This window comes from Furipterus horrens, unplaced genomic scaffold (genome assembly GCF_987537825.1).
Source record: "Furipterus horrens unplaced genomic scaffold, mFurHor1.1.pri manual_scaffold_4, whole genome shotgun sequence".
In the NCBI taxonomy this organism is placed as follows: Eukaryota; Metazoa; Chordata; class Mammalia; order Chiroptera; family Furipteridae; genus Furipterus; species Furipterus horrens.
Window position 1 is genome coordinate 109,242,201 of NW_028327174.1, and position 20,199 is coordinate 109,262,399.

Below are 20,199 nucleotides of genomic sequence, written 5' to 3' on the forward strand. Positions count from 1 at the left end.
GAGGTTTCATAGGGTTGGCTGGATTATTTCTTAATTGGGTTCCACATTTTCCATTAAAGGCTCAAGCACTCAATAGGCCTGATCCATTCTCATGGAGCCCTGAAGGGAAACAAGCTGTAGAAGCTCTAAAGGAAAACTTTCTAAAGCTCCCTCTTTGGGACACTAATTAAATTATTTTCTTCCTTTTCACACATGAAAATAAATAATTTAGGAGTTCTAACTCAGAAACATGGAGATCATCAAAGACCTACAGGATATCAGAGCTAGCAATTAGACTCTAAAGAAAGAGCTTCCTCCCTGTATGAGGGCCATCTCTGCTACAGCCATGAAATGCAAACAAACAAGATAGTTATGGGTTCTCCTTCAACCGTTTATGACCCTCGTCCTGCTGAATCTTTGCTAAACTCTCACCATACTCAGCACTACTTGGTCAGCTGATTGGCTTCTTATGAAATACCCATGCCTTCTGCGCCTAATATTACTTTAGCTTGATGTAACAGCCTTAACCCGCCAACTTTACTACTTTCTTTACAGGATGAAGACACCCACAATTTCATTTTATTTATGACCACTTTCTTGTTCCTAGGAATGATTATAGGAATCTCCTATTAATAATGCTGACTTAATTTGGTTTGCAGATAGATCTTATTTCAAAGACAAATGGACATTACCAAGCTAGACACACATCAACTTCCAGGCGGGTGTAACTGAAAATTCTTATTCACCTGAAATAAGACCTGCCCAGCAAGCTAAATTAATTGCCCTAACCAGAGCTTGTCAGTTGGCTAAAGATAAAATAGCCAATATTTACTCTGAGGAGTCACCATGCCTTTGGTGTCACTCATGACTTTGGAATGTCATGGAAGCAAAGATACTTCTATGAAGAATGGAAAGCAGGTTGCAGAATTATTATTACCAAGACAATTAGCAATTACCAAAATTCCAGGACATGTTAGAGCCACCATCATGGGAGCAAAAGAAAATTGTTTGGCTCATGCTGCAGCTAAACAAGCAGCACTAAGCAATCCAATTATCCAGACCTAAGAATGTTCTTTGTTTCCTGCTCAATCAATAAAAGGCTCTATTACAATTCCAAAAGACAGCTACAGAAGACAAAAGAAAAAAAAGATATTGCAACAAAAAGGAGGAACGTTTAACCCTGACAAGCAGATATGGCTTGGACCCAAAGAGAATACAATCTTACTGATTGGGGCTCAACTGTCTATACTTCAACATGTGCATGAACACACTGAGGTCCTGAAAAGATAATTTCACGGGGTAAACGATGTTACTGGAAACCTTCTCACACTGTAGCTCATAAAATACACAGCAGATGTTCTATCTGTCCCCAAAAAATCCCTACAAATCACTCCATGAACCCCAGGGGCATTTCCCACTCCCTTTAGGTCCACCTGAAGTATGGCCATTGGATTTTATCCAAATGCCACCATCTTAAGAACATAAATGGAAGTTAATTATCATTTGTATATTCTCATTGGTTAAGGCATTCCCTTACAGGAGATTAATAGTCTTAAAAGTATGTAAATTTTTATTGGAAAAATTAATCCCCAGTTGAGAAATTCCCTCTGACTTACAACTGAGGGACTCATTTCACTGGGCAAATAATGCAATCAGTTTGTAACAGTTTTGCCTATTCCACAGGATTTCATTGTGCCTATTGCCCCCAGTCCTCTGGATTGGTGGAACATACAAGTGGTACAATTAAAATGCAACTAGCTAAAATTTTAGAAGCTCTTAATCTCCCTTGGCTGAAAGCTCTCCATATAGTGCTCAACCTGAGATCTACCCCTTCTTGTAAACACAGCCTTTCTCCTTATGAAATAGTCACTGTTCACCCTATGCATCTGGATGAAAGGGCATATGAACCAATCTTATTCAGAGGAGTCCTTTTGCCTTATTGCCAAGGGCTTATTAGCCAGGTAAAAGAAATGGATAAATCAGAAACTGATTCATTTTATAGTGTGTTCCTCCTGGGAGACAAAAAGACTTCAAAGACCACGGCTTACAACCAGGAGAGTTCATCTACTGCAGCAAATTTCAACCTTTTTCATCTCATGGCACCCATAAACTAATTACTAAAATTCTGCAGCACACCAAAAAATATATTTTTTGCTAATCTGATAAAAAAAAAAAAAAGTATTGGACAGCTATCACTGTGTTGGCTGTCATTTTTTAAATCTGACAACCTAAGGGAAAAGAGGTCATTGCCCCTGACTAAGTAGTTAAGTATTACATGTTTTAAAAAATTTTGAACTTGAAGCACACTGGTTGAAATTCTCTGGTCTACTGGAAGAGACATCAAATAAAAGACTCCCTTCAAAATCGTTGGAAGGGAACTTACCAGGTGTTACTAATTCATATGCAGATATACTTAAAGGGGTTAATTCATTAATTCACATTTCTCTCTTTTTTTTTAAAGGGTACCTAACCCAAATGGACATCTAGACACTCACCTTGCCCTACAACAGTCACCAAACACTCTCCTAGGATGAGTAGCTACTGACATCAGGAGACAGCTATTCCAAAACATCAACAAGGCCTGTCTACCTATGGACTGCTGTTGAACACAGAATCCATTCTGATTATTTTTATTTGTGTGCTAATAGTATTAAACATAATAATAGTTATACTAGTTCTTAAGAGTTTTTCTATATAGTCCAAGTGTTTATGATTTCTGCAAAAGTATAGATGACTGATAATGTTACCTAATGTTACCAAACAGCAATTGGAGTCCTGCTTCCTGCCACCACCCTCTAGGCAAAACATCAGAGGCAAAGGTTTGGTGATAAAGCAGGTAAGTCTTTATCTAAAAATAGTCACTTAAGCCTATCGTCGTCGTCGTCGGCAGCCGTCTGTCTCGAGAGACGATGGTGTAGCTTCTTAAGAGTCTATCTGCACCGCCGAGAATGGCTGTGCAGTCCGACTCGGGAGTGACATGGTATCTGTCTCCTCCCGTGTTGAATCGACATCTTGCGATGACGCTGGAGTGTCCTCTCCAGTGAAGCTGAAGCTACAGAGCCTGGGCAGGGTGATATGGAGGGTCTGCTGTTGCCCATGCAGCAGAGCCCCCCTCTCTTCGCAGCTGAAGGATCCAAGGGAAAGACGGAGTCAATACAGCTTGGCTTCAGGTGCGCCGCAGGAGTTGCCGGTGTTGACTACAACGTCAAACCGCCTTAGGGACTCCGGCTCCGGATTTTCTGTCGGGGTTTACTCCCCTAGCCTTTCCCCTGAAGAGGTATGCCGCAAGGCAGCGGAGGTTTTTTGGAGTCAGAGTTTTCCTTCTCTGATGTACCCTGACTGGAAGATCGAACCAGCGACACTTAGCTCGCAGGCCGACGCTCAACCCACTGAGCTAAACCAGCCAGGGCACTTAAGCCTATCAAGTGACAACTTAAATTACTTAAACCTATCAATTAAGGCTACACTCTAATGCTTGGGTTCTCCTATCATTCCCCCTGTTAGTTTTTAGTTATCTACTTCTACAGGGTGGGTTTACAAACTAAAACAACATAATACACAAAAGCTGCACGATTCCAGAACGGCAGGCTTCTGCCTCAGTGCCCGTTCCCTCTTGAACACTGGAAGAATAAACCTGCCACCCTCTTCCAGGCCAGCCCGATCCTAGGCTGTGCCCAGAGTTCCTTCCTGTACAAAATACCGTCCATTGGTAAATGCAGGCAGCTGCAGCACCATCATCCAGGCATCCTCCAGGAAGAGCCTAAGAGCCACAGAGCCTGAGTGCTGCTTTTATTTCCAATTTTCTTGCCCATAATTCTATGTGCTCTGGAGATGTTTAACTTCTCAGCCAATCCTGTCCTAGGCTACTTACCATTGCCTTGGGCAACCTCCTCCAATGGCCCCTTCCTACTCCTTTCCAGTGATTGTTTATCAGATTTTCCTGTATTAATTATACTCTTTTTATAGCTTATATCAATATAATACTAGAAAAATGACACAGACAGCGAAACTCAGAATGTAACAGTTCACAGGACAGAAATAATCCAGAGTGTCTTTTTTTGCAATAAAGGCCATAATACCTGCTGCCTTCCATTTACCTGCCCTTCCCATTTTGGGGAGATTCAACCTCAGCTCAGATCCCACAGTTATAGTATTGCACCATCCCCAGTGGTTAATAAAACAATGTGGATACTGAGACTTCCTAGGAATAAGCCTTGCTATTGCTGTGAGATGGTCATCAATTCATTCTTTGGATTGATTTATGACCAAATGGGGAAGCTGTGGACAAAAAATGGAGTTCTATGGAAAGTAACTTCACAGGGTGATATGATCATAAATTCCTAAATGGCCAGTCATAGTGGGTGGTAATGCCCTAGGCATGTAACTTTTTAGTAAAAGGTTTATCTTTGCCTTAAGTCCTGCCCATTGTTTCAGTGCATCCAGGTTAACTTGGCTTTGAAATACCACCCTTAAGAGAGCACATGATCTTGTTAACTATCTTGTAATCCAATCCCACCTTCAAGTAATTTTCCTTCCATTTCCTCCTTAATTTCAAATGCATAAAAGTCTGCAAAAACACTTATTCTCCAGAACATTTCAGTTCTTGCTCCCTGCCCGAATATAGTGTCAGTCTGACTCAGATAAATTCTCTTAAAAAAAGTGAAAGCCAAGTTTACAAGTAGTATTGGAATTCTTATAGAACTTGAGTTGTAGAAATGTTAAGCTTAAGCAACTGGGTTCATTATTTTCTTTTGTTCTTTGTTGTTTGTTTTTTTTCTTTTTCATTTTAATATACTAGTGTTCTAAAAGTTGCTTAAGTATTGAGAAAATTTTGTTTGCTAAGTCTGGCATCTGAAGTTCTTGAATAAAAATGAATAATTAGAATTGCAAATACAGTTTTAAATTAAGGCAATTTAACAAAGGTTTAAATGAAGCTGATAAAGAGCATTTAGTTCTTTTAAAAATTATTTATTCATTTATTGAGATTCTCATTTGTTTTAGCAAATGTACTCAAAATGTCTAGATAAAAGAAAAATGCAACGAAGTGCAACACACCACACTAATAAGAAAATAAGAACACCAAGAACTTAGCTTTAGTATCATATTACAAATACAAAAGCAAGTTAAAGAGAAAGGCTCATCAAACCATCAGGTCTCATATTTTCAATGCAGCAGAGATAAGTTTTATGCCATCAAAAACTCACCCAGGGAAATTACAAACTTACTAACAGGAATGTATATTGTATTAGTTTGCTAGGACTATTGTAACAAAATACTAGAGACTGGCTAGCTTAAATATAACACAAATGTATTTCTCACAGGGGCTAGAAGTTTAACATCAAGGTGTTGGCAAGCTGGTTTCTCCTGAGGCCCCTCTCCTTGGCTAGCAGATGGCTGGCTGCCTTCTCACTGTCCTCATGTGGTCGTTTCCCTCGGTGCCCACTTAGTTCTTTCGACTGGAGTTGTTATTTTAAAAAAGTGACATGATACTCCATAAACAATATTTGTAGGCTGAATTAAAGGCTTAAAAAACACAAGGTTATAAAAATGTTGCTTTAAGAAACTTGAACAAATATCATAATTTCTAAATAGGTAATAAAAAGTTATGTAGTCACTTTAAGTTGTTAAAAATTTCACTCAGTAATTTAAATGTTCAGTTCCAACACAACAATCAAAACTCTAAACTTCATTTAACTTTGGGGACTGTCCTTTACCCCAGGCTTGGGCTCACTGTAAAAGAGAAGCCTGTTGTCATAAAAATAGGGAATGTGGTTTATCCTTTTTCTTTTTAACCTGGAGATAGTACTTTACATTCTTGTTAAAAATAATTTCTGAAGACTATAAAGTTAAAGCAGAATGGAGAAAAAAAGAAAAGCAAGAGAGCTGGCTTAATCACTTACTTAACCAACAAGGAGACTCTCATAGGTGTGGGTTCCTCAGGAATGAGAAAACCCCAGAAGTGCCCCAAAGCTAGTATAAAGGACATCAATATAGGACAGAGACCCCATTCTAAGACTGGTTGTCCCCGTTTCTGGAAAAGTGCTGAATCATGGTGAATCATGACTGCACCTGCATGTAGAAGATGCTACAAGACCCCTGCTTCATTATATTAACATTATACGTTAGCACTATGGGACACCATTCCCTGGTGGCCAATCATGGGAGGCCACATGCACAGCAGCTTAGAAATAATACAACTACTTGTACTCGCACAATAAAAGCCTGCCGAAATTGTCCAGGAAATACCCACTTTATTAGAATCACTACAGCTACTGAGGGTCAATCTCTGCTCGGAGTTGGCCCACTTGCATGTTCTGTGGAGTGTACTATTGCTTAATAAATCTACTTTCTCTTTCTGCTATAAATTCTGTGTTCAGTTCAATTCACTGTTCGTGATCACTGAGAAGCTGGTAACCTATGCCCACCTGTGACACTTTTATCTCTATTTCATCTTCTTTCATTACAAGGAAGCTCTCTACTCCCTCCTTAGAAACTGGTGGTACACAGCTTTTCTTTGCTGCGGACTCTATGCAACCCCACGCCTCTCTCCAACCTCTACCCCAAGTGGCCTTTTGCGGGGCAGAACCTCAGATGAATCCACAACTGAGCTCACAAGCATGCACTAGAACTAGTTCTCTCCCTTTCTCTCATTAACAAGCTTCCTTGGATAATCTTTTAGAATTCTATTATCTTGGCCCTTTATAAACTCGGTATGGATAAGAGGTTTAAGAAGTACCAAGTGACCCTGGCCAGTGTGGCTCAGTTGGTTGGAGCATCGTTCCATAAACTGAAGGGTCGCAGGTGCACTTCCTGGTCATGGCACATGCCTAGGTTGAGGGTTCGGCCCCCAGTCAGGGTGCTTTAAGGATTGGTGTTTCTCTCCCCACCTTTCTTCAACCCTTCCCTTCTCTCTAAAATCAACAGGCCATGTCCTTGGGTGAGGATTTTAAAAAAAGTACCAAGTGGTTTTATCAATGAGGTTCTAATCTTTCCTGAGTGAATGGCATTGAAAAATGTTTATTATTCATGATGACTACAATTACAGTTAGTTAGATATGTCAACTTGATTAGGCTACAGTAGTAGTACTAGTATTCTAACACTAATCTAGGAGATGCTACAAAGCTTATTTTGTAGATGTGGTTAATATCTACAATCAGATAATTTTAAGTAAAGGAAATTATACTCCATAATGTGGATGGAACTTGTCTAATCAGCTGAATCACCTTAAGAACAAAACTGAAGTTACCAACCCTGAGGAAAATATTCTACTTCATAACTATAGGATCAGGTCCTCCTGGAGTTTCTAGCCTTCTCTATGAATTTTAGACTTATGAGATCCATAAACCTGTAACTCCATTGTTTCATATAATGTCTTTATTTGATATACACATACATACATTTCTTCGGCTGGTGGTGCCTGCAGTCATTCCTGTGTAAGGATATCTTACTTGATTAAGGCTGGATACCTAAAAGGGGGTGGGCGGGGGTGTCTCAGCTTAGAAAGCTAGTCTCAGCTACTTGTGGTCGTATCCTCTAGTAGGTTAGCCTGAACTTCTTTAAATGGTGATTCCAGGAAAGCAGGAAGGCAAGTCCCAGTGTGCAAACTCTTCAAGTTTCTGCTTACTGCATTTTTTAAACTATCAATCAAGCAAGGTAAACCTATAATCAATGTGGGGGATGTTATAAATGGGCCAAAATAACAGAAGTTTTGAAGATTCCTCAAGGGAGAGAAAGCTAGTTCTCATATAAGTCATAAGCTCAGTTGTGGAGTCATCTTAGGTAGAGGTTAGGGGAAAAGAAGTGTTACAAGGGCATAAACAGAAGGAGGCATGATTCACTGGAGGTCATTACTATCACAATGTAACACATTCCTGTTAAATGTTAGCTGTGGGAATTCTATAGACTAGATGTCTATGTCCCCCCAAAATTCAGGTTAAATCCAAATGCCCAATATGATGGCATTTGGAGGTGCGCCCTTTAGGAGGTGATTACACATGAGCGTGAGGCCCTTGTAAGTGGGATTAATGTCCTTATAAAAGAGATCCCTTGCTCCTTCGGCCTTGCCAGGACAGAAAAAAGAACTGCCCCCCATGAACCAGGAAATGGGTCCTCACCAGACACTGAATCTGCTGCTGCTTTGATCTGGACTCAACCAGCTTCCACAACTGTGAGAAATTCCTGTTGTTTATTATTTATTTATTTATTTATTTATTTATTTATTTATTTATTTATTTATTTATTTATTTTTAGAGAGAGGGGAAAGGAGAAAGAGAGGGAGAGAAACATCACTATGTGGTTGCCTCTCATGCGCCCCCAACTGGGGACCTGACATGCAACCTGGTCATGTGCCCTGACTGGGAATCAAATCAGTGACACTTGGTTCAGAGGCCGACGCTCAGTCCATTGAGCCACAGCAGCCAGGGCTGGCAGGGAACTTTTAAGTTCTTTTTCTAGGCACACAAGCATATTCACACAGATGCATATGGTCTGAGTGGATGAAATGATTGATTTATGTTTGCTTACAAAAACAAGATGCCATTAAGTATGTGCAAAAAATTCAATGCAATTGAAGACCACACATGAAACACATTATAGATATATAAAACAACGTAATGCCTTCAACAAAACTGTACTGATTATTCACATTTTCTAATACAACAGTATGATTATAGAAAAAATAAAAACCTGTAGAAAATTTTACATAAATCTGGGATAATTTAGTCTGAGAAGGAAAGTCCTCTCAGTCTAATAATTTTATGAGTCTACCTTTTTCAATAAGAATAATCAACTATATTTTATTGCTACTTTATAGTTCATAAAACTTTGGCCTGCTAAGTTTGCAAAATCTGCCTTCACAATGAGTCCTACTAATCTTTCCAGTCTCTTCAAGTTGAGAGAAGACAAGTACTGGCTTGCTGCACATTGATTCCTCTCCATGAGAACAAGGCAAAACAAAACATTTACTACAGACAGTGAATACTAAATTTCTCATGGCCTTGCATTATTTTAGAAGCTGGAAAAGTAAGCTATAACTCATTTTTGTGATAAGGCAGCAAAACGGCAATGGGAGTAACACCTAAGGAACATAAATTGATATAGAGAACAGATGTAACAATTATAAAAGGCAAGTCTTTCTTGTGAAGTGGTTTTGGTCAGATAAAACTGCTCATAGTCCTTACTGATGTGGCTCAGTAGATTGAACCCCGGCCTGAAAACCAAAGGGCTGCCTGTTCGATTCCCAATCAGAGCACATGCCTGGGTTGTGGGTCAGGCCCTCACTTGGGCACGCATAAGAAGCAATTACAAATTATTGTTTCTCTCCCTCTCTTCCCCTTTCTCTAAAAGGAAATAAATAAAATGTTAAAAACACACACACACACACACAAAAAGAACCTGCTCATAAAACCACAGCGAAGAAAGAAGGCAGGTCTAGGCAAGTATTCCTGTAATAAAGTCATTCATAATACTGTCACATAAATCTCTTCTTTTGGTGAAAACTGACTAATGCAGAAATTTTAATAAAAAATAAATTAATGAAAAATAAGCGGTGAGTTATAATAATTTTCCTCAAAATTATAGGAAGTGAATGAACTAGAACTTGAGTTGAATTTCTTGATTCATAGTTAGTTACGAATATACTACAGTGCACTAACTTGTTTCAAGCGCAAAAATATTTTTATAATGAGTAAAATAATAAAATGTGAGAAAGATTTTGCATTTAGTCAGGACTGTAAATGAACTCTGGGTTACAATCTTAGCTTCCTTAAATATTAGGAAATTACTTAGCTTCTCTGAACCTGTTTTCACTTTTGTAAAATGAGAACAAAACTTACCATTAGACCAAGTACCTTGAGTTGTTGGGAATATAAATAGGAACAACAGGGTGAGGGAAGTAGAGGATAGAAAATACCAATACAGACAAAATAAAACTAGTAAAAGAATAAATAGAAAATAATGGTTATAATAAATTTAAAAAAAAAAAAAGGAAGAAGAAAAATGAGGGGCTGCAGTAGAAATAAGATTCCTACCATGAAAATACAGTTTCAGCATAGTATATGGCCTAATATGTGCTCAACAGAGAAGGAAAACTCTGACTCCAAAAAACCTCCGCTGCCTTGCGGCATACCTCTTCAGGGGAAAGGCTAAGGGAGTAAACCCCGACAGAAAATCCGGAGCCGGAGTCCCTAAGGCGGTTTGACGTTGTAGTCAACACCGGCAACTCCTGCGGCGCACCTGAAGCCAAGCTGTATCGACTCCGTCTTTCCCTTGGACCCTTCAGCTGCGAAGAGAGGGGGGGTCTGCTGCATGGGCAACAGCAGACCCTCCATATCACCCTGCCCAGGCTCTGTAGCTTCAGCTTCACTGGAGAGGACACTCCAGCGTCATCGCAAGATGTCGATTCAACACGGGAGGAGACAGATACCGTGTCACTCCCGAGTCGGACTGCACAGCCATTCTCGGCGGTGCAGATAGACTCTTAAGAAGCTACACCATTGTCTCTCGAGACGGACGGCTGCCGACGAATATGTGCTCAAGAAACATTAGATTTCATACCTATTTTCTGTTAAATTATGAATTAAAACCACCAAACATGAAGAATATTTAATTCAACTTCCTGAGTAAACAAAGTTATGTAATCAAAATATGAAATATTTAATATAAATTGCAAGACTGAAGTACAAGTACTTTATGAATATTGGTTCACAGCATGCCTAAGGAGGCAGTATAGAAGTTACAAGCAGATCTTCCAGCCAGAAAGATCTGTGTTAAATCACATTTTCAAGTTTGAGCAGAGTACTTAACTTCTCCAAGCCTCAGTTTCTTAACTTTATTGAAAAATGAGGACAATATAAGCTCCTATTTCACTGGATTGCTATTAAGATTTAATGACAAAGCTTTAACAAGCAGACCAGTATGGTATTGGTATAAAAACACACACACAGATCAATAAAACAGAATACAGAGCCCAGAAATAAACAAAGGGACCAAGAACATACAATGAAGAAAGGACAGTCTCTTTAATAAATAGGATTGGGAAAACTGGAGAGCTACATGCAGAAGAATGAAAACTGTACCTCTATATCACACTACGTACAAAATTCAACTCAAAATGAATTAAAGACTTGAACATAAGTCCTGAATCATACAACTCCTAGAAGAAAACAGGTAATAACCCCTTAAAATCGGTCTTGGCAATGACTTTTTTGGATTTAAAACCAAAAGCAAAGGCAATAAAAGCCAAAAGAAGTGGGTCTATGTCAAACTAAAAACCTGTACAGCAAAAGAAACCATCAACAAAATGAAAACAAAATCTACAGAATAGGAGAAAATGTTTGCAAATATATACCTGATAAGGGGCTAATACCGAATCTATATAAAGAACTCACACACTCAACAGCAAAAAAAAAAAAGAAAGAAAGAAAAAAAAAAAAAAAAAACACCACCACATACTGCAACAAATAATCATATTGAAAATGGGCAGAGGACCCTTTTCCCAAGACAGAAATGGCCAAACAAATGAAAAGCTATTCATCACAAATCATCAGGGAAATAAAAATCAAAGCCACAATGAGCTATCACTTTACACCTATTAGAATGGCTGTTATCAGAAAACAAGAGGTAAGTGTTGGGGGATGTGGAGAAAAGAAAATCCTTGTGAACTGTTGGCGGGAATGTAAATTGGTGCAGCCACTATGGAAAACAGTACGGAGGTCCCTTGAATAATTAAAAACAGAACTACCCTATTATCCTGAATTCCACTGTTGGGTATATATTAGAAGGAATTGAAATCACTAAGAGATATCTGTACCCCCACATTTATTGCGGACTGTTTACAACAGCCAAGCCACAGTAACGAACTAAGTGTCCCTCAAGAGATGAATGGATAAAGAAAATGTGGAGTGTGGCCCTGCACAGGTAGCTCAGATGGTTAGGGCATTGCCCTAAAATGTGTTTCCTGATACGAGGCATCCTGACACATGCCAAGGTTGTGGGTTCTATCCAAAGTTAGGGCACATACAAGCATCAACAATGAGTGCATAAATAAGTGGAACAACAAACTGAAAGAAAGGAAAATGTGGTGTATATACACAACAGACTAGTAGACTATTAATCAGCCATAAAAAATAAGGAGATTTTCCATTTGCATGAATGGACCCTGAGGGTAATAAGCAAAGTAAAACAAATTTGTATGCTCTCACTTATTTGTGAAATTACAAAAAAAAAAAAAAAAAGGAAACTGTCACAGAAACAAAAACAGATTGGTCAAAATTTTCCAGTTTTAAATTCTGCGAACATAATGCAGAGCACAGTTTAAAACAAAAGATAATTTAGCATATTATATTTCAGCAAAGAATCAGATAAAAATTATAATTCCTACAAATCTAATGAATGTTTTTAAACATCTCTCAAAAATCAGTATTTGTTTTTATCTTTTACTCAGCTATTTCTACTGAGCTATTACACAATCACATATTTTGGAAAGAAACCTACTATTTATTTTCAGTAGGAAAATGTATTATCAATTATAGTAAGAAAAAAAGTGCTTAAAAAAATATATACGAGAGACACTAGTCCGAAGAGTTGAAACTACCATTTAGAGTTCAAGTCTACAGCTTCTTGAGAAAGGTACCTAGTGGTGCATCATACTCCAGAGTGGCTGAGAGCAGAGGGATGAGCGAAACTTCCACAAGTCAGAGTTGTGAACACCTGAGAAAGCACTTTCATTGCAGGCCGCCCTCGGCAGCGAAGTGACAGCAACAGAAATGGTGAATACTGAGGCCCCTTCGCTCTCCACCCCCAGCAGCGGCCAGACAAGTTCTAACCTCTCTCCTCCAGGGCCTTCACTCTGTGCTAACTCCTCTCCTCAGCTTTCACGTCCTCCAACCAGCAAAGATAAAGGCGCGACAGGTAACGCGGGCGGAGTCGGAGGATGCGGTGTCTTCTCCGTTTTTTTCTCGCGCCCAAGTCACGACCTGGGTTGCGCAGCCCCCACTGTACAGAGACAGATTCCGAAACCAAAAAAGGCTAAAACTTTCTTCTTTTTCTAGAGAGCACCACCCGGAGAATAGCTTGCAAACGTCTAAGAATGTGGGGTTTCCCACCTTTCAGACTCTGACCTGGCCTTTCCTTCCCCATGTTAGGAGCTTCTCAAAGCCGGGACCACAACCCACAACTCCTCCCCCGCCGCAGACGCCGACCTTCTGACCTCACCTGGGAGTGGTTCCACCAGGGGATGGCTTATGGAAACCTCAGGAAAAGCGGACCAGCCAGCGACGCCACCAGAGGGACAGTCATGATCTATCTCATTCAGGCCACCAGCGCACACGCGCCTCAGTAGCTGCCGCGCCTCCCGCCCCCGGCAGACGCCGTTCCGCCCGGGTACCGTCGCAGCCTCCCGCACTGCACGCCGGGAAAGGCCCATCCCCGCTTTTCAGGGACTTCGCTTCCCAGGATGCACAGCCTCCAAGAAGGGCTGCACCCTGGGGTTTGGAGTCCTAACCCTACGCCTTCTCCACGTCCTTAAAACAGAGGCCAGGGACACCCCGGTTAGGGAATCTAAACGTAAAGCATCACCCACGGTCGTGAAATGTAGGCGCCTTTTGCATCCGGGACCTTGTCCCTGCCGGGGCTGGGTGGGGAATGGTGTCGCCTAGCAGCCGCCGCCGCCGCCGCTATTGCTTGCTGGGAACCTGTTGGCGGGACACAGTGTCCTGTTGGAACCGCGCTAGGGAGCCGACAAGAGTGGCTGCGGAGCCCGGGGTGGATGCGGTAGATAAGAAGCCTTCGCTGTTTGACAGGTTTGGTGCATGGATGCTGGTGAGCAGGAGCAAGGAATCTCTTCCCACGCAGGTTCTTTAAGCCGCAGGGCCCGTGTACAATACCAGCTTCCCCGCCCCTTAGGTTTTGGTCCTCAGTCCATCTGCCTTCTTGCTTCAGCCCAATTTACTCCGGCCCAGATGCACTCATTTCAGTTGTTTATTTCTGCACTCCCTCCCACCACCCACCCCCAGTTCCTGATTCTCCGAATCACGCGCCAGTTTCAGCCTTCTCAGCAACCCGCACTTGGCACCTTTAGATGTTCGCGCGCTTTGGTGGTCAAGAGTGTGGAGAAAGTGACTCAAAATCTTAGTTCTGGTCTAGGTTAGTTTTAGCAAGGGAGCTAGTTTATTTAACCGGTACGATAACTGATGGTTTGTACCAACTGCTATAATTTTGATGAAGGCTATTTTACTCACCTGTTACACAGTTAAAGGACCAATAGCTCTTTGTTGACACCATAGTTATAATAATGTCATCTATAAAAACTGTAAATTATTGTAAAAACAGTAATGCTGTTTACCTTGAAAACGCTAATACCCACCTGTTTTGTTACAGAGGTAAAGCATTGTTAAAGGATTCAAGATGCCACCTAGTATAAACTGGAAAGAAATAATAAAAGTTGACCCAGATGACCTACCTCGTCAAGAAGAATTGGCAGATAATTTATTGGTTTCCCTATCCAAGGTACTTAATTAATAAATAACACATGGATATATACATACAATTATGGTTAATCTAAGTTGTCCCTGAATCACTGAATGGTATAGCTGGAAGAATTTTTATATTTTGCTTAAGGGTTATAAAACAGTTGTGTTTCTGTTTACTTAGGTGGAAGTAAATGAGCTGATAAATGAAAGTCAAGAAAATATGATACACCTTTTCAGAATTACTCAGTCATTAATGAAGGTTTGTATGTAGTAGATTTCAACTATTAGAGAAATATAAGGATCTGTTCTTTAAATATATTAATCTCTGTGAAAGTACTTTGTAATACCTAAATCACCATTAAAAAATGAGATATCTTCTAATGTGATTGAGAATTTTAGTGTACAAAACATTGTTAATTTTTGCCCTAAAGTTCCTAAAAGATGTGTAGGGGAAACAATGAATATGCTTAAAAATAACATAGGAAGGTCCTATGTTAATTATGTTAGCATAATCCTGAGATAGAAATGAACAATGCAGATGACTATTTAAAGGGATTAGTTAGAATGCAGAATAGAGTTAAGTGTGAGAAGACCTCGTAAAGGTCAATAACTGCTGAGTTATTTTAGGTAAATGGAAGGCAGTGAAGGAATTTTAAGGAGATGCTAGAGATGGAGATCACCACAAATTAAAACTGGAAATTGAGATTGTGTATATTCTTTACTTGTGAGGAGACAAGTGCAGAAAGTTTATAGCAGCTTGCAGAGGAAATGAATGGTGTGTATCTATAGTTGGACAGCCTTGTTAAGGACTTAAAGTTACATTTTATGTTGTTAGCAATGAGGATTCATTAAAAGCTTTTGAGTCACAATTGATAGATACAAAAATATGCCTTCTGAAGGCTGAATTAGGTATGTTAATAGAACAAATGGAAGGGAATTGAAGCTGTTTAGACGTAACATTATGAAGGAGATTAGACATAAAATTATGGACTAGAATAATGACAATTAGCATAGAAAAAAAAAGAGTGAAAAGAATAGAAATAGATAGTGGAAAGCCTTACAAAGGGAGAAGTTGCAATGCTGGATATGACTTGAGGGAAAAAGATGAAACAAAGATGTTTAAACTGTTAAGAGTCTAGATATTATAGTCTTAGGAAAGAAAATCTTGTATTTATTTAGCAAATATTTACTGAATGTCTCCATGTGATAGGTACTGCAGACACTAAATATTGGGAGAGCAAATTTCTTATTTTTAGGTTTTACATTCTAATGTAAAGGCATATTAAAGTCACTTTTTTCTAATGTTTAGATGAAAGCTCAAGAAGTAGAGCTAGCTTTGGAAGAAGTTGATAAAGCTGGAGAAGAACAAGCAAAATTTGGTAAATAACTTGGAAAAAGTTTATGATGTTAAATAGCGGGTCCATTTATTTACTAAACAATAGAGAATTAGCTTTAATATAGTCTATAAAATTTGTATACTCAATTTATTTTGAAAGATAACTCCTACTTTATGGGTCTGGTATAAAATAGTGTTTTTCCTCTTATTATAATCATGATGTAGTCTTTAAAAAGAATTAATTTTATTATTTTATTGGAATTTATTTAAAAGCTTGATAAATCTGACCAATTGAAACATTTATTTTTTTTAATAGAAAATCAATTAAAAGCTAAAGTAATGAAACTGGAAAATGAACTGCAGGTATGTCCTTTTGTATTCTCTAGGGTGTTATTGTTACTTTTATTATTCGGAATTATTTTCATATTTTTAAATTCTTATTGGCTGGGAACATCACAAGAATGATACTGTATTCATAATTATTTGTTCAGTATATCTTTTATATGCCTATTATGTACCTTAAATTCTATTAGGAATTGAGCATCCAGTCATGAACAAAATAAAACAATTCAATAATCTTATAGAACCTGCAGTCTAGAGAGATATACAAAGGATTACTAATAACAGGTGGAGTAAAGCACATGGGAATTTGAGGAATAGTGATAGAAGGTATGGTAGAAGAAGCAGCTTTTGAAAAAGCCAAGAGCCAAAATATGAATGTATTATTAGGAAACTGAATACATTGATATTCCTGAGAATGTGGGAAGGAATGTGATATAAAAGGACTAGATTTTAAAAGGAGGAAGGGAGAAAGAATGGATATGTACAGAAGTCTTTAGTTTGTAGGTTTAGTGCCTATAAGTTGAGAGAATGGAGAGAAGGTCATCTGCTAAAATTAAGCGTAGATGTGTGGTCCAATTTTAAGGAAGTCAGATAAAGATTGAAATATAGTGGAGAACAAGCTTGAGATTACGGCATCTGCAGTCAGGCAATTTGAGTTCAAATCCCAATTCTTATATGTATTAACTCTGAACTTTATTTTTTATTCCTTACTGTATATCCAGCTTCTAGAATAATATCAACCACTCAAGAAATACTTAATAAGTGAATTATGTAGTCTGATCCATTCTGTCAGTGTTTGACTTGAGAGTTGTTGTGGAATAGAAGAATAGGGCTATTGAAGATATTGGTGAGAAAGTGGTTGAAGTGATGATTATGAAATCTTAGCTGAACGGGCAAGAAAGTCAAGATTGGGGTGGTGGCAAGAGGTTAGGGAGAACAGGAGTCAAGGGATTAGAGGGTCCTGTGAAGTCAACGGCAGGTATACTGGAAATAGAGCAGAGAATGATCCTGCTTGGATAACGTTCTGGTGTGGGAGTGGGAGTGGGAGGCTATATTGAATTCAAGAAGCAAGTAAAAGAATAAAAGGAGACCAAGAATGAAAGTTGTATAAATACAAATATTGCTTAGAAGGGCTTTTGATGGAAGATAACGAGAAATTTGCCAAAAATTTTTAATGAATTTTGTAAGCAAGTGATTGGGAGGTTGGTAGTTTGCTGCTATCCCGAGTAGGTAGAGATTCGGTAGCCGTGTATCATGTGAAATTTAAAACACCTAGAGTTTTTTCCAGAATGTTGGAGGGATGATAGCCTGAAAGTTACAGGTGTGGTAAGTAAATCAGCACCTTTTCTAGACCCTGAAGTATATGCGATGTGATTGAGCGTTTCCGAGTTGACAGAGTTCCAAAGAAATTAGTATACTAAACCCCCTGGCTGGTTTGGCTCAGTGGATTGAGCGTCAGCCTGCGAGCTAAGTGTCGCTGGTTCGATCTTCCAGTCAGGGCACATCAGAGAAGGAAAACTCTGATTCCAAAAAACCTCCGCTGCCTTGTGGCATACCTCTTCAGGGGAAAGGCTAAGGAGAAGGGAAACTCTGACTCCAAACCTCCGCTGCCTTGCGGCATACCTCCTCAGGGGAAAGGCTAAGGGAGTAAACCCCGACAGAAAATCCGGAGCCGGAGTCCCTAAGGCGGTTTGACGTTGTAGTCAACACCGGCAACTCCTGCGGCGCACCTGAAGCCAAGCTGTATTGACTCTGTCTTTCCCCTTGGATCCTTCAGCTGCGAAGAGAGGGGGGGTCTGCTGCATGGGCAACAGCTGGCCCTCCATATCACCCTGCCCAGGCTTTGTAGCTTCACTGGAGAGGACACTCCAGCGTCATCGCAAGATGTCAACTTAACACGGGAGGAGACAGTTACCGGTTATAAGCTCATCCGATTGGCGAAGGAAACGAGCGCCAGGGGTCTCCTCTGACGGTGGGAGAGGTCATCGCACCTCACTGGACAGCTACCGCCCGCCTCAAGCTGGGCAGCCCCCAGCCAATTAGGTGCCGTCTCGCCATGGCTCACCTGCCCCACTGGGTGCGTGGGGATCAGAGAGGCGTCTCTTGAAAAGTGGGCCACAAAACACTCGCACCAGGCAATTCCAAGCAAACAACAAGAAAGAAGCCTCCAGCTCTTCGCCTCGCTAGCTGGAACATCAGGACCATGTGTCCCGGACTTACTGCAGACCTTCCGTGGATCAATGGTGCCAGGAAAACCGCCGTCATCGACAGGGAACTGGCACGACTAAACATCGACATTGCGGCTCTACAGGAGACCCGGTTGGCCGACAACGGAACTATCAGAGAAACCAACTACACCTTCTACTGGCAAGGGAAGTCTCCGGACCAACCAAGACAGCACGGTGTTGGGTTCGCTGTGAAGAACACGCTTGTTAACTCCATAGAGCCACCCACAGGAGGCACAGAGAGATTACTTACCCTCCGAATGTCAACAACTTTCGGCCCAGTCAGCATTCTTAGCGCGTATGCCCCAACCCTCTGCGCCACCACTGAAGAGAAAGAACAGTTCTACCATGCACTGGACGAAGCGTTATCCAAGATCCCCAGAAGTAATGCTCTTTATCTCCTTGGAGATTTCAACGCAAGAGTAGGAGCCAACCACATGGCCTGGCCCACCTGCCTCGGAAACTTTGGGAGAGGAAAGATCAATGAGAATGGTCAGCGACTGCTTGAGCTTTTGTGTCACCACGGCCTGTGCGTGACAAACACATTCTTCAAATGCAAAGAGATCCACCAGGTGTCATGGAGGCACCCCCGCTCCCGCCACTGGCACCAGCTTGACCTCGTCATCACCAGAAGAACGGATATTGGCAGCACCCTCCTCACCCGCAGCTACCACAGTGCAGACTGCGACACGGACCATGCCCTCGTGGTAAGCAAGGTGCGCATAATGCCGAAGAGGTTGCACCACTCCAAGATGAAGGGTCGCCCACGCATCAACACCAGTTGTGCCAGCAACCCAGTTAAGACCCAGCAATTCATCAACAGGATGGAAGATGCACTCGGCGAGGGAATGGCGGCAGATGACATTATCGAATCCAATTGGCCACGTCTCCGCGACGCCATATACAACTCCGCCATTATTGCTTACGGGAAGAAAGAGCGGAAGAACGCTGACTGGTACGAGTCTCACTGGGAAGAAATGGAACCCGTGATCGAGGCTATGAGGAAGGCCCTACTGGCTTACAAGGCCACGCCCACTCCCAGTACACTTCAAGCTCTACGGGCTGCCAGGAACAAAGTCCAGAAGACCGCCCGCCACTGTGCCAACACCTATTGGCTAAACCTGTGCAGAAGCATCCAGGAAGCCGCCGATATAGGCAACGCATGAGGAATGTATGAGGGTATCAAGAAGGCAACAGGCCCAATCCCCTCCAAGATCGCCCCCCTTAAGTCCAAGACAGGTGAGGTCATCACTGACCAGGAACAGCAAATGCGGCAGTGGACCGAGCACTACCTCGAGCTGTACGCGACGAGGAACACCGTAACAGACACTGCTCTTAACGCCACCCCAGACCTACCAGTCATGGAGGAGCTAGACACCCCACCTACTGCGGCAGAGCTCGGCAAAGCCATCGACTGCCTCGCTTGCGGGAAAGCACCAGGAAGCGACGGAATCCCTCCAGAAATCCTAAAGAGCGGGAAACCAGTCCTGCTACAGCCGCTCCACCATCTACTCTGTCGCTGCTGGAAGGAGGGTTACATCCCTCAGGATATGAGAGACGCCAACATTATCACCATGTACAAGAACAAAGGAGACCGCAGCGACTGCAACAACTACCGGGGCATCTCTCTCCTCAGCGTCGTCGGCAAAGTATTCGCCCGGGTCGCTCTGGCCCGCCTGCAGACCCTTGCTTCCCGCGTCTACCCAGAGTCCCAGTGTGGCTTCAGAGCTGGCCGATCAACAGTGGACATGATCTTCTCCCTACGTCAGCTGCAGGAGAAGTGTCACGAGCAGCATAAACCACTCTACCTCGCCTTTATCGACCTCACGAAGGCGTTTGATCTGGTCA

General features: G+C 41.2%; 1 protein-coding gene across 1 annotated transcript in view; it reads left to right on the top strand.

The window, feature by feature from the left end:
• Positions 1 to 13,622: 13,622 nt before the first annotated feature.
• Positions 13,623 to 20,199, top strand: part of CEP290 (centrosomal protein 290) — a 94,598-nt gene continuing 88,021 nt past the window's right edge. The window contains exons 1-5 of the mRNA XM_090273908.1: positions 13,623 to 13,798; positions 14,357 to 14,485; positions 14,630 to 14,707; positions 15,758 to 15,827; positions 16,101 to 16,147. Of these exons, the coding sequence (XP_090130034.1) occupies positions 14,384 to 14,485; positions 14,630 to 14,707; positions 15,758 to 15,827; positions 16,101 to 16,147 (297 nt within the window). The 5' untranslated portion in view covers positions 13,623 to 13,798; positions 14,357 to 14,383. The remainder of the gene's footprint in view (positions 13,799 to 14,356; positions 14,486 to 14,629; positions 14,708 to 15,757; positions 15,828 to 16,100; positions 16,148 to 20,199) is intronic.